This window comes from Pinus tabuliformis, chromosome 8 (assembly GCF_031772625.1).
Source record: "Pinus tabuliformis cultivar Carrire ecotype Pingquan chromosome 8, CPIR1, whole genome shotgun sequence".
In the NCBI taxonomy this organism is placed as follows: Eukaryota; Viridiplantae; Streptophyta; class Pinopsida; order Pinales; family Pinaceae; genus Pinus; species Pinus tabuliformis.
Genome location: NC_142294.1, coordinates 512,617,270 through 512,631,038, shown reverse-complemented (window position 1 = coordinate 512,631,038; position 13,769 = coordinate 512,617,270). Strand labels below are relative to the sequence as shown.

Sequence of the window (13,769 nt, the reverse complement as noted above, 5' to 3'; positions counted from 1 at the left end):
AGCGATTATGCTTTTGCAGTTTGTGAATTAATCGTGGCATATGGTTGGCAAGAGTAAATTCCAATAAGTCTGCTAGTACGATCAAGAAAGTCTGAAATTCCGTCCACGCACGCAAGCCAAACAAATAACTCTTAAAAATATATTATACAATGAAGGAAAAACGGACGCCGAATATGACGACTTTTTTTAGTTGTAAATTCCGTGGAGCAGGGTAAAGTTTCGCTTTTTGGGAATTTGGTTCAACATTTTTATCGTGCTTGATGTGGTTGAAAGCCTTACGGAAAGAAACGGGTATTTTCTAGGAAATGGAAATTTACATAAATTTTCTTCACAATCCGTTTGTGTTTCAAACCCAATAAAGATCAAAATCATTTTAATGGAATACAATAAGACCTTGAATTGACTTTATTCATAAAATTGTAATCTATTTTCTAAAATTGTTTTATTCATAAAATTGTAATCTATTTTCTAAAATTGTTTTATTCATAAAATTGTAATCTGTTTTCTAAAAACTTACTTCTTTTTTTTGACTTTCTAATTATGATTAATGGTAGCCTAGTAAAGGCTAAGGTTTATTATTCTTATACTTCATCATCTGTTACCCTAGTTTGTTTGGCCCAAAAATATTTGGCCTCTACTAAAGGTAGTGAATGGATTCAAGTGGTGAAAAACAGTAGCAAAGCAATGTGGTTGCCAACTCCCCAACAAAGAGCACATCTATCTCTAGTTCAATGATGTTTGAGCGAACTGCTACAACCATGGATATAATATTGCTTGCTCTTCTTAAATTGTTTCCTTGTGTAGAGGTTTGATGTAGGTCCCATTTTGGCCCCTTCAAGAAGAGAAGATAGGACCTAAGAAAAATATCATAGATTCATGGGCAACATATAAGTTCATAAATAATGTGGAAAATAAGATATTTGTGAATAAAAGCACCTACCATACATTACATACCAAGGATTTTGAGGAGATGTATGTTTTTATGAAATTTTGGTAAATAAAGTTATTACAACATCGTCAAGAAGACTGTAGTTTCTGGAATTCGCTTATTGATTTTAAAATTAGACACTTTGTGTTTGCAAGAAGTGAAAGTGATTAGTTTTATGTTAAGAAAAACCTTGAATTACATTTGGCTTGGGATATTGTGCTCCATATCATACATGAGGAGGTGAACGTGGGGGCATACATCCATCTCTCAGTCGAACTTTCAGTGTGCGTAATTGACCATCTAATAGAATGATTAAGTAGAATTGCATGGGAACTTCATAATTTTAATGACTGAGTCCTGAACCTTGCCAACTTGAATGCTTGTGATGAAATAGGAAATAGAGAGACGTTATGATACTAGCTAGCTAAATATCCCTTAGCAGTTAACTAGTTATTGTATGGTGAGTTTTATATTATTGAGCCTCATGATAATCAGCTTAGCCTCAACCTTGCCTACCTGCCTATTAGGGCCCCACCCTAACCTCCCTACTTTAGGGTAGTTAGGAATTGTTGATTTATTGTTTGAATTCATTTTGTTTGGGCTTTGAATTAGTGTAGGAGGCCATCTTGTTTGAATAAGTCCCATTAGTTAGTTAGTAAGTGGTTTTTCAATGTAAAAGGACTTTTCAATTAATGAAGGCCCACTAGGTGGTTAGTACTTATTATTATGAAAATTCAAGTGGATTGACTTTCGCTAATTGAAAACTCTTTATACTTGGAGAAGGCTATGCAATGTTTTGCTAAGTTTTGATATTATATTAGGGATTTTCTTAATTGGAGGTTGCCCCTCAAAGATAATATTGAACATTGCTCTCTTTCATAATGATCAAAACAAGGGTTAATACTTTATAGGTTCTATATAATCCTTTCTCATATTATAAAATTTTGTATCGTATATTTCTTCAAATATTACTCATAAATTAATCTTTTTTTAATTAAGTACACTATAAATGATATCAAACTTATTCTAACACATGTAAAAATTCTAGAGTCTTTATTTTTAAGGCTACAAATGCGCCCCAACATATTTAAACACAATGAACTATCATTCACTACATAAAATTGTAGCTAGGGTGAAAACATATAGGAAATGCAATTGGAGTCCCATGGTTGTACACCTTTGTACAACTCTATTCATAATCGATCAATAAGGGCACATTAGAGAAAAGGTTTATATCAATTTTCTCTTATACATAAGTTAGTTCTATATGAATCCCCCAAGGTGCATTTCAAAGCATCCTTAAATAAACATGTTAACCATTTTTTATTGTAGTACAACGGGATAGAACTCAATGAGATCGATTTTGCTTACACAAGCTATTGTCCTTTATCAGGATCTTGAAATATTCAATTAAGTCCTATTATTGAAAATAATTTATTATATTAGAGAGGTATCTTAGTTGAATCTCCTTTTTTCTTAGGACCTTGAAAAGCTTAGCCTTTGTAATAGATAATGGAGAAAAAAAAATCCTTCAATATTATGAATTTCTAAATTTTAACCCCATAGTAATATTTAAACAAAGGTAATATCATGTATCGAGTGGAAAAATAAAATTGGTTAGAATGATACTACCATTTTGTCATGCTTATATGAAGAGACTCTTTATGTGATGTTAATTGCATTGTTATATCTCATTGTTATCCCTTTATATGAACCTAACACTTTACCACTCTAATAGATTCATCTCTGAATACTCCTTATAAAACATTGATTACACTTGAATATTTCTCTAAGAACCCTATTGAAGGACTTAAGGGATCCATGACATCCACCATAAACATGTTAGAAACATGAATCTAGTGAATATTCTGCCATGTGTAAAAGTAAGTATTTAAGACCAAAACCCATGGTTCCCAAATCAGCTACATCAACACACGATTTGCTATGATTAACTCACTAGAAATTAGTGTTTCTCTTCTTGCATACATGCAAGAATAAATCCCTAAGATTCTTCTCAATATCTTATCCAGACAGGAAAATATCAATCACTATAAGTGGAGCTATATAGCGTTGAACCATTGAAAAGAGGAGGGATTCACTTCAACTCCCCCTTTTTAGATAATAAAAACTATGTATGACAAATTTCTTGAAGTATATCTAAAAAGATTTGATGTTTCCAACTCACCAAGATAGGCTAATATGATGAAACAAAACTTTTCCATCCAAGCTATTTTTGATGACCTAAATAAATTTTGGATGTGTTTTTTATACTTGGATCCTAAGCATTAGTAATGGTGGTAATTTCAGAAGAATTCTTCCGGGGAGGTACATTGTCGAGAAATAGTTTGTGAAAACCATTTATGCTTTCCTTGAAAAAAAAACTCATTTTTTGGATCTATTGATCAAGTTGGACCAAATAAGCACACTCAAATAATGTATTGTGTCCTACAAGTAATTGTGTATCTACATAGAAGGAATCCATGGGGATTCATGTTTTTTACCAATATCTTATCAAGTTCATTCATAAAGTGGGTTTCAAAATTGTGAAAAATGAAGTCAGTGTATTGTAGGTATCAAAGAGTGTTATGTAGCAATTCTTGGCTTATTCAAATATCAAGACATTGTGGGTATATATAGGAATATAATATGTCACAATATAATCGGGGCTTACATAGCAATAATAATGCAAGGGAACAACAATAACAATAATGAGCTTCTATGGGTCACAACAATAATGATATGGGGGATACATGGGCACAAAAATAACAATATAGAGGGTACACTAGTATTATAGGGACCTAACATGCCCCTCAACTTCAAAAAAATGTTGTCCTCAACACTTAGTAGTTTTGGATGTTTTCATATAAAATTCTCATCTTCCCACGTGGAATCTTTAACGGGTAAGTTCTTCCACTTAATCAGATACTTTGAAATTGTTTGATTTTGTAGCTATCATGTTCTTTTTTTCATGACTACATCAAGCTGCAATATTATTTTTCCTTCCTCGTCAAGTTCTGTTAATGTTGTTTGAACTGGGATTTTGTCATCGATAACCTTATTTAAACATAAAACATGGAAAACTGGGTGTACTCAGGAAGATGTGGTCAACTCCAATTTATATGCCATAGTACTAATATTTTGCAACACTTTTTAAGGACCATCATACTTGGGTGATCATTTATTATCATTCTTAGATTACTTGAGGGATGTTTTCTTGTATGGTTGTAGTCATAAAATACCAAATTTCCGACATCAAAGCTTCCTTCACTGCGATGCTGATATGCCTACAGTTTCATTCAATTCTATGCATAAGTGAGGATATCGTTTAATAGTTGGAGAAATTATTGTTGATGCTCGATGTGATCTTCCACTGCTTGAAACTTAGAATTCTCTCATATAGATGATGTGATGGATGGTGGATGATATCCATAAAGTGCCATAAATGGGGTCATTTTTGTTGTGGTATGGAAGGAAGTGTTATACCGCCATTATGCCACACGTAAGAACTTGACCCATTGTGTTTGTTTATCAAATTCATAGCAGTGAAGATATACTTCCAAGAATTTGTTCACTATCTCAGCTTACCCATCATATTGAGGATGATAAGATGAGCTATGAGCTAATTGAGCAACAAGGCAAGAAAATAATTATGACCAAAAATTTCTCATGAAAATAAGATATCTATCACTTACAATAATAATTAGGTTTCCATGTATCTTTTGAATTGTTTCCATAAATGTAATAGCAATTGCATTGCCTTTGAAAGGATGATATAGTGCACAAATGTGTGCATACTTTGTAATTCTATCAATTATCACCACTCTTTTCTTCAGACTTAGGTAAACCTGTGATAAAATCCATTTAGACCTCCTACCAATGCTGACATGTAATGACTAAAGGTTTTAATTGACTTAGGGTCTTAATTGTCTCAAAAAAAAAATTGTCCGAAAAGAAAACATTCTGCTATAAACTTATGAATATTAGATTTAAGGTCATCCCAAAAAAATTTCTTCTTGACCCTGTGGTGAGTTTTTAAAAATGTTAAGTTCCCTCCTAAAGGAGACGTGTGCAATTCCAAAAGAATTTCTTGTTTGAGTTGGGCATTCTTACATAGATATCAGTGATCTTTGTATGATAATTAATAATTTTGCCAGATAAATGTATCAGATGTACTTGGATCTTGCTGCAACTTTTGAATGAGTATCCACGCATATTTTTCATTATTCCACTCACCCTTTTCTTTATTTATCCACTCAATTTGGATAGTAGAAATGCAACAAATCCATGATTCCACATCCTCATCCCTTCTTAAGAGTGGATCTACAACAAAATTTTTCTTCCATTTTTTTGTAGACGATTTCAATGACATGAACCAACAGCTTTGTGACCTAATTTTTGCTACTATTCTCAAGATAATATTTGTTCCAAAAAGTATTTAAGACTATCATGATTTGTTTTTTCTTTGGATTGTTTTCCCATTAGGTAAGGTTACCATTTCTTTAGTGCATGTATTATTGTCAACATTATCTTCTAATCAATAGGTTTGTTTTGAATACTTCCCCTTCACTGAACAAATTTCAAAGTCAATGGGTCCTCCTTCTTGCATTAAAATAAAACCAATTCCATTTCCTCAGGCATCATATTCCACAATAAAGGTATTTGTGAAGTATGGTGTAGCTAAGACCGAAACTTCGAACATTGTCTCTTTAAGATGTTCAAAGGCCTTAGTTGCTTCTCGAGTCCAACAAAATGCATCTTTCTTCAGTAATGTTGTTAGAGTTGCTGCTATTCTTCCATAATTTTTAACAAACTTGCAAGAATACCTTATTAACCCAAGAAATCCTTGAAGATGCTTTAGGTTTGTGGGGATTTTCCAATCTTTGATGGCTTTAATTTTGTCAGGGTCTACCTTAACACCCTCAAGAGATACAATATGACCCAAATATTCCACCTCTTGTACTCCAAGGGAAGACTTGGAGGTTTTTGCATACAATTATTTCTCCTCCAATAATTTGAGCACCCTGTAAACATGTTGAACATAATCCTTCCAAGAGTTGTTGTCTATTATTAAATCATCTAAAAAATACTAACAATTGAATGAAAATTTTGATAATATCACAGTGTCTTGTTTACATTCAAATGAATATATGTTGAGAGAGAGTTTCTTTTTAAGAACATGTGAATAATATTAATTTACTTTTATTATATATGTATTGTGAAGACATATTTGTAGAAGAAATAATTACATATAATTAAATGTTAATATATTTTCATTCCATCCGGCATATTCGACACAATGTGACTCTCTTCCTCTGTATTAGGAGATGTGTCAAATACTGTCTTGTCACAAGTATTGAATATTTCAAAAAAAAATTCTTATAAATTGAAGGAAGTTTCGTTAAAAAATTAGATCTCTATCTTTAAGTTTTAAAATTTTAGGTTTGTGGAGAAAATTAACCTTCTCCTGGGACATTAGCAACGGAGTGAGCTATGATGACAGGATTTTCTAGACAATTTGAAGAATTTGTTACAATTTTTTTAATATTGCGAGTTTATGCATTTTCATGTGCAATTTTAAATTTTTGATATATACATGTACATGTATTGTATAGGGAATCTATGATGGTGCAATGAAAAGGGGAGACGATGAGGTATTGCATGGAATTTGAAACTTGAGTCAGCTACGAGGATTTGAATGTCTAGACAATTTGAAAAAGTTATTACAATTTTTTTAATATTACAAGTTTTTACATTTTCATGTGAAATTTTAAATTTTTAATATACACATGTACATGTATAGTACATGGCATCCATGAGGGCATAATGTATGGAGAATAACATGAGTTATTGCATGGAATTTGAAACTTGAGTTAGCTATGACAATTGGATTGTCCACATAATTTGAAAAAGTTGTTAATTTTTTTTTAATATTACGAGTTCATGCATTTTCATGTGCAATTTTAAATTTTTGATATATACATATACATGTGTTGCACAGGGCTTCCAAGAGGGAACAATGAAGAGGTGGCAACACGAGGTACTGCATGAAATTTGAAACCTTTTATAATTTTGTTTTGATAATAAAATTGTAATTTAATTTTAATCCTTTAAATTTTAATTTAAAAGTACACCATCTTATGTATATATGCATATTACACATATTATGTAGGGCACCCATGAATCCGATGATAGCACGAGGATGTTGATAGATCGTATATTTTAGTGAGATTCTCTTTGATGAAAATTTTTATTTAACAGACTTTTTATTATATTTACTTTTATCATGATATAAATTTTGGACATATTTACACGAAAACTCTTTATTATGAATTGATCTCTTGGATGCATATTTTTATTTGACAACTTTTCGTTATATTTAATTTTATAATGGTAGAAATTTTGCACATATTTTAAATAGACCTCTTTATTAAGAATTGATCTTTAATATGCTAATTTTGAAGTTTATACATTTTGCATGATGATTTTTATCATGTTAGTAGAAGATAATATGGAATTGGGTTCAAATTCTTAGGTTTTCTGTAGTTGTTTTGCCAAGTAGTTTAATGAATAGTAAAATTCCAAACTACAAAACATGATACATTTTGCATTCATGAATCTTATCATGGTGCATATGTCTAAAACAATCATAACTTAAAATTGCATTATAAAACATGGTATACATTTTGAATTCATGAATAGATCATCATCTTGTGTAGAAGAGCTACTAAACCTATAAAAGCAAGTTTCAACTAACTCATATTCTGTAATATCAGTTAAGCTCTATTCGATTGCCTGAGCCTACAAGTAATTTAAATTCAACAAGCTCACTCTTGACAAAAATTGAAGAGAAACAAAATGTGGAGCAGAGGACTTGCTTTGCTTTTTCTTATCAGTATTATAAATCACTCAAATAAGATTACATTGGAAACATTAGTCATAAATGACTAGAGTCAAACTCGACTTAACTAGACTTAACTGAAATTGAACTAGGACGCTTGGAGGGATGGTTTTGACACCTAACAAGTGGTTGGAATTAGATTCTCCAACACTCCCCCTTAATTACAACCACATAAAAAATCCAATTAAGATACCTACTTGTCTTTGTCTCAGCTAGGTTTACAATTTAAAAATTGACTTCATCTTTTATTCTTCTCTTTTTCCAGATCCTATAGCCTCTAAATTGTTTCAGCATGTCCTTCTTGTTGTAGGATTCAAATTTCATTTTCTTCAGTTGTTGCAGGTCTTCCATTCTTCCAGGTTGTCTAAGCATATCTTTGACTTCTTCAAAAAACAAGTTTTATCTCGGTTGCTACCACATATTATCTTATGTAGTATTCTTCTCATCATCTATCTCCTTAGTATACAATTTCATCTCTTCAGGACTCCAATACCTGAAAATTTCATTAATGTTCTCATCATCCAAGATGCCTTCAACATGCATTTCTTCACCTTCTATGCAGACTTCATCAAGGCATGGTGTTGCAAGCCATGCTTCAAGAAAATTTAATTCTTCTTCATAGTCATTATGTGTACCTGCACACTGGAAATCAACATTAGAATTAAAAATATTTCGAGAACTACATTGGTTCTATTCCTTCTGCTCTGCAATGATAGTTTTTTCTTGTTGTACTTCTCTCTTAGCTGTTGCTTCTGCATCTTTCTCTATTTTCTCTTTCTGAGATTTCTTCTTTGTTTCTGTCTCTATCTTTTTCTTTGTGTCTTTCACTTCTATACTAGCCTGTGCTGCTACAAACATGTTGTTTTCCACTACCTCACCAAATAACATCATGTCAATATGATGTTTCTGATGCATCACTTGCAACCATTCATCATTAGCCAACAATTCTTCATCAAATTTTACATCATCAATATTAATTGTTGGATTCATCATGGCATTGATTGCTCCAATGGCAATTTCATTGTCTTCAGCAAGCTCCATTGCTCGATTCAACAAACTTTCATTAGCAAGCTCTGTTGCTAGATTTACCAAACACTCATCAACAAGCTCTGTTGTTGGATTCACCAAACCCTCATCAGCAAGCTCTGTTGCTAGAATCACCAAATTTGTTGTTCACATTGGGGTTCTTGAGCATCTATGTGCTCCTTGTCTCTTTCTTTTATGAATTCTTCACATACATCATCCACTTGTGGCTCTGCATAGTGGGTTTCAACAATCCATTCATCTGGATGTAGATCTGCTGCTATAGATCCACCTTCATCTTCAACTTCAATACTCCCCCTTCAACCAAAACATATCTCAAGAGTATCCAAGGCCTCCTTGGTTGTCTTGGCTTCTAAAATCAGGGGTAGAATGTTGTCATTGTGCATTTCAATGCAAAGGCATCCTTTTGCCTCTTCACTTTTAGATCTAAAAGATCTCAAACATCTCACGTAATCGCTTTGACTTTCTCAACCTCTTGGCTTTTCCGATTTGTTGAACGTTCACTTGACTACATCTCAACAAACAAAATAAATTGTAAATGATCTCGAATCTAATTGCAATAAAAAATGTCTTCACTTAATAAAAAATATCTTTGCTTCCACAAACAAACGAATCTACAAATTTTCCTAAAAACCACACTTTCACAAAAACTTTTACAAAAGAATCACAATATTCCAAACGAACTAAAAAAATCCAACATTGAATTGTTCCCTTCTTTTTTTGTAATTCACCTTCTTGTTTTAAAGAATACCTCTTATATAACCTTTATGCAATAAGGCCTCCTTTGAAATGAATTTAATAAGTGATTTTAAAATGACTCAAGCCCTTTTACAAAACAATAACAATGCAGTCAAAAATTACATGAGCCTTTTTAGCCCATGCGCATTTGTTTATGATATATTATGATGCCATATTCCATTTAAGACATTAAAAAAAAACTGATGCATATGATTTCTGGTCATGTAGCTTTACTCTTTCCAGCGAATCGCACTCCCAATCCGCTTAATGCCTCGTGGACCTTTTTTCTTTAAATATCACACGCTGACACTCTGTGGGATGAGCAGAGCCTGCATGCTTACTCTTCTGTAGATATTGAAGGGTGGCGTTAGTGATATAACGCGCTTTCTCCTCTGACTGCTCAGCGTTAGTGGAGTTATTAACGCATTGATTTTAAGAGAAAGCATTAATCTTTTTAAAAATAAAAAATAAAATTAATCTTAGTGGAGTTATTAACGCATTGATTTTAACATATAAAAAGCGTTAATCTTTAAAAAAAAAAATTAATCTGTTTCACCTTTGCCTGGCTGTAATTGGCTTTTTTGTTTTCTTGTTGTTTCTTTATAGGTTTTTTCAAAATTTTGCTGCTCTCTCAAAGAGGCTTACGCTAAACTTCTGCTGCTCTCTCAAAGAGGCTTACGCTTTCTCTTCACTCACTTCTGCTACTCTCTCAAGAGGCTTACGCTCTCTTTTCACTCAGTTCTGCTGCTCTCTCAAGAGGCAAACACTTTCTTTTCACTCACATTGCTGCTCTCTCTCAAGGAGTCTTATGCAAACTCATCTCTCTATATTTCTCTCAAGGAGACTTATACAGGCTCCTCCAATACCATGAGAAAAATTGAAGAGACACAAAATATGGAGCAGAGGACTTGCTTTGCTTTTTCTTCTCGGTGTTACAAATCACTTAATTACATTGGAAACATTAATCATAAATTATAAAATATGAGAATCAAAATTGCTTTATTAATCAAATGTAATTACATATATATAAGAAGTGTTGTCTCAAGATAGGTACGCTATCTTGGACACATAATCTATTGGTTGAGGGAATATCACAACCACATACCAATGTAGGAAATAGATCCTAACTATTAGGAATAGACTCCTTTACTTAGTAAAAATCACAACTGAGACAAGTAGGAATTAGATATTCCAACGCTCCCCCTTAATGAGTACTTGTCTCTAGATCAGTTTGCAAAGCTTATATCTGGTCCAATCTAGTAATCACCCCTTGTACCTTGTTCATGCAATTGTAGGTGTCCATATAAAGGAACAACCATCTACCGAAATGCATGGGTTCCGAACCGCTGCAACCAGCAGTCTACTAGGAAGTCCTTCAGATACATGGTTCATCCAACCTCTTAATGAACTTTCTTTGACTTGGTTCATTACACTATGAGATTTGTTCCTTCTCTCAATTCCCCCACTAATCGAAGACTCAATTCTCCAATTACATATAAAGCAAATATATGAGTACACCTGCCACCGTCATACCTACGCAGTGGTTGATTCCACAACTTGATGTCACTAGGGAACAAAGGGGTATGCATGTCTCTCTAGGTCTTACAATCATATGCCCTTTTAATATACTCAAAGCTTAAGAAGATACTAGGTACATAATGCATTTTAGGGATCACAACTGATCAGAGAAAAAAATAAATAAATAAATAAATAAAATAAAATAAAATTATGAAATGTAGATTTGCTATGATTATAACGTGTGACTCAAACTTTATCACAATCATGAGTCTATTCTACAAACTCAAACAAACTACTCAAGAAAATTTGGTTGTCCATCATCCTTTAGTCGCTGCGTGCTCCTGAAACTCATCTTTTGATCACATCTTGGGCATCTTTGTCTTTGTCAATTAAATATTGGAACTCTATGCTTAACCTGTCATTTGTTAGAGTCGCGAATTCTAACAAAATAACCTTACCTAAATTGAACTAGCTAGCCTCAATAAAATGCAATGATTTAATTCATGATTCCAGTAACAAAATAAAATAAAATAAAATTTGTACTCTCATATTAACATAACATATTGTCATAGCTCCAATAGGTTGGCCATACCTATTAAGCTATGCACAAAATCACCTCTTTCAAGGAAATTCCAAGATTGTCTTCTTCCCGTAGATGGAGACCTGATTCAAACTTACTAGAAGAGAGCGCAGCTTGAGTATGTTTACCACGCTCTCAGGGAAGAATTTGACACAGTTTCCAATAAGATCCCACGTTCCCCAAAAATATCACTCCTGTACTCGTCCTCCAGAATGGTTGCAAATGTTAATAGGCTTGCCCTGCCCATACAGGCGCTTCAAAGATGGCCCCATGCCCTTCGGACACACGGCTATCACACTCATGTTCTTCGGGAAATCATCCCCACGGGACTGCAAATGCCCTGGTAAAAAATCCATGATAAAGACCGAGAATGTTGTTTGGTTTCACGGCAGAAAATATTTTTTGTGTAATTGTCTGCCTGTGCAGCATCGGATATGAGGAGTACTAGATACAGTCTCTATAATTTCACCAAGAGTTCCATTTTCTTCTGAAAATCCTGCTGCACGTGCCTCAGCAAAGGATTTGGAGCCTTTACTCAAGCCAATCTTCACTACAATGTCTGATTTTGCTTCTACCAAAGAATCCCTCAAATTTCGAGCTATCAATTCGACAAAGGCATGGGTGGAATTTTTTTCTACAAGGTTAAATTCATAGAGAAACTGAATAGCCTCAATTTGCTTTCCACTTTTACTCAATTTTTCCACTACATCTGGTATGTTGTGACTGATATAAAGGGCATGACAGAGCTCGAAAACCTCCATGTGACGGAAAATGCGCAAGACTAGGTCACAAAAGTCATCATCCTTAAATTCCTTCGAAATTCCGTAAGAAACCAAGAGTTTCAGGAACGCGCGTGCCTCGACAACAATGATCTCGGATCCAGCATCAAGATTGAGTTTAGATTTCCATGCAGCAGCAATTTTCTGAGCATCATTTTTCGCCTCCGACGACACCTTGTCCACAGTCAAAACATAACGAAGGGAGTCGAAGAGCAAATTATAGGCATTTCTCTGCCCCAAAAGGTACGTATATGATTTCTGGGCATTACCGTCCACATAAACACACCCCAGGGCTTGTAGAACCAGCTTGGCCGGGTCCACCCGATATCTCAGCGCCGCGGGGACTTCGTGTCTGCTAATGCCAGCACGGGAATTGGCCAATAAATTGATGAGGCCCTCATCGTCCATTTCCTCGCATAGAGATATCAGCTTCAGTGGTGGCTTCACGTCGTCATTTAATGCAGGCGAGGTCTTAGTAGGATTTCCGGTGGTCTTTTCTTAAGTGGATTTTTTCTCCGTGGTCTCATTAGGCTAGCCAGTGCTACTTTTTTGCAGCACAATTTTTCTCCAACAGATGTCAAACAGATCTCCAAAATCACATTATCTTGACTCTTTACGCAGCACAGTCGATTCTTCTGTTTCATAAACCCGCAATGTGGCCTCTATTTACACAGTACAATGTTAAATATCGCAGCACCATAGTCGATGGACAAATATAAACAAATACATATACTCTTTATTTCCTCGGCCCAGGAGAGGCCAAGCCCACGAGGGGAGGCCCTCATGGCTCTGATACCATGATAAAATATGAAATTCAGATTGTTTTATTAATCAAATGTAATTACATATATAAGTGTTGTTTTAAGATAGGTACGCTATCTTGGACACACAATCTATTGATTGACGGAATATCTCAACCACACACCAATGTAGGAAATAGACCCTAACTACTAAGAACAGACTCCTTTACTTAGTAAGAATCACGACGGAGAAGAGTAGGAATTAGATATTCCAACATTAAATGACTAGAGTCAAATTCGGATGGTTTTGACACCTAACAGATGGTTGGAATTAGATTCTCTAACAACTCACTTAGAGAGACGGTTTTGACACCTAACACATAGTTGGAATTAGATTCTCTAACAACTCTATCTCAAAATTCATTATGAAATTACAGAAGCCAATCCCTTTAACGCAGTGTTACAGGCCTGGCCACAATGTCCTAACGGACTCCCCTCTCCAGGCTTTTATAGCTAGAGAATTCCCCTCTCCAGGCTTTTATAG

General features: G+C 34.0%; 1 protein-coding gene across 1 annotated transcript; it reads right to left on the bottom strand.

Annotated features, from left to right (window-relative positions):
* Positions 1–12,089: 12,089 nt before the first annotated feature.
* Positions 12,090–12,893, bottom strand: LOC149236362 (FRIGIDA-like protein 3). The gene has a single exon (XM_089368869.1). The coding sequence runs from the start codon at positions 12,891–12,893 to the stop codon at positions 12,090–12,092; it is 804 nt and encodes a 267-aa protein (XP_089224995.1).
* Between the last annotated feature and the right edge of the window lie 876 nt (positions 12,894–13,769).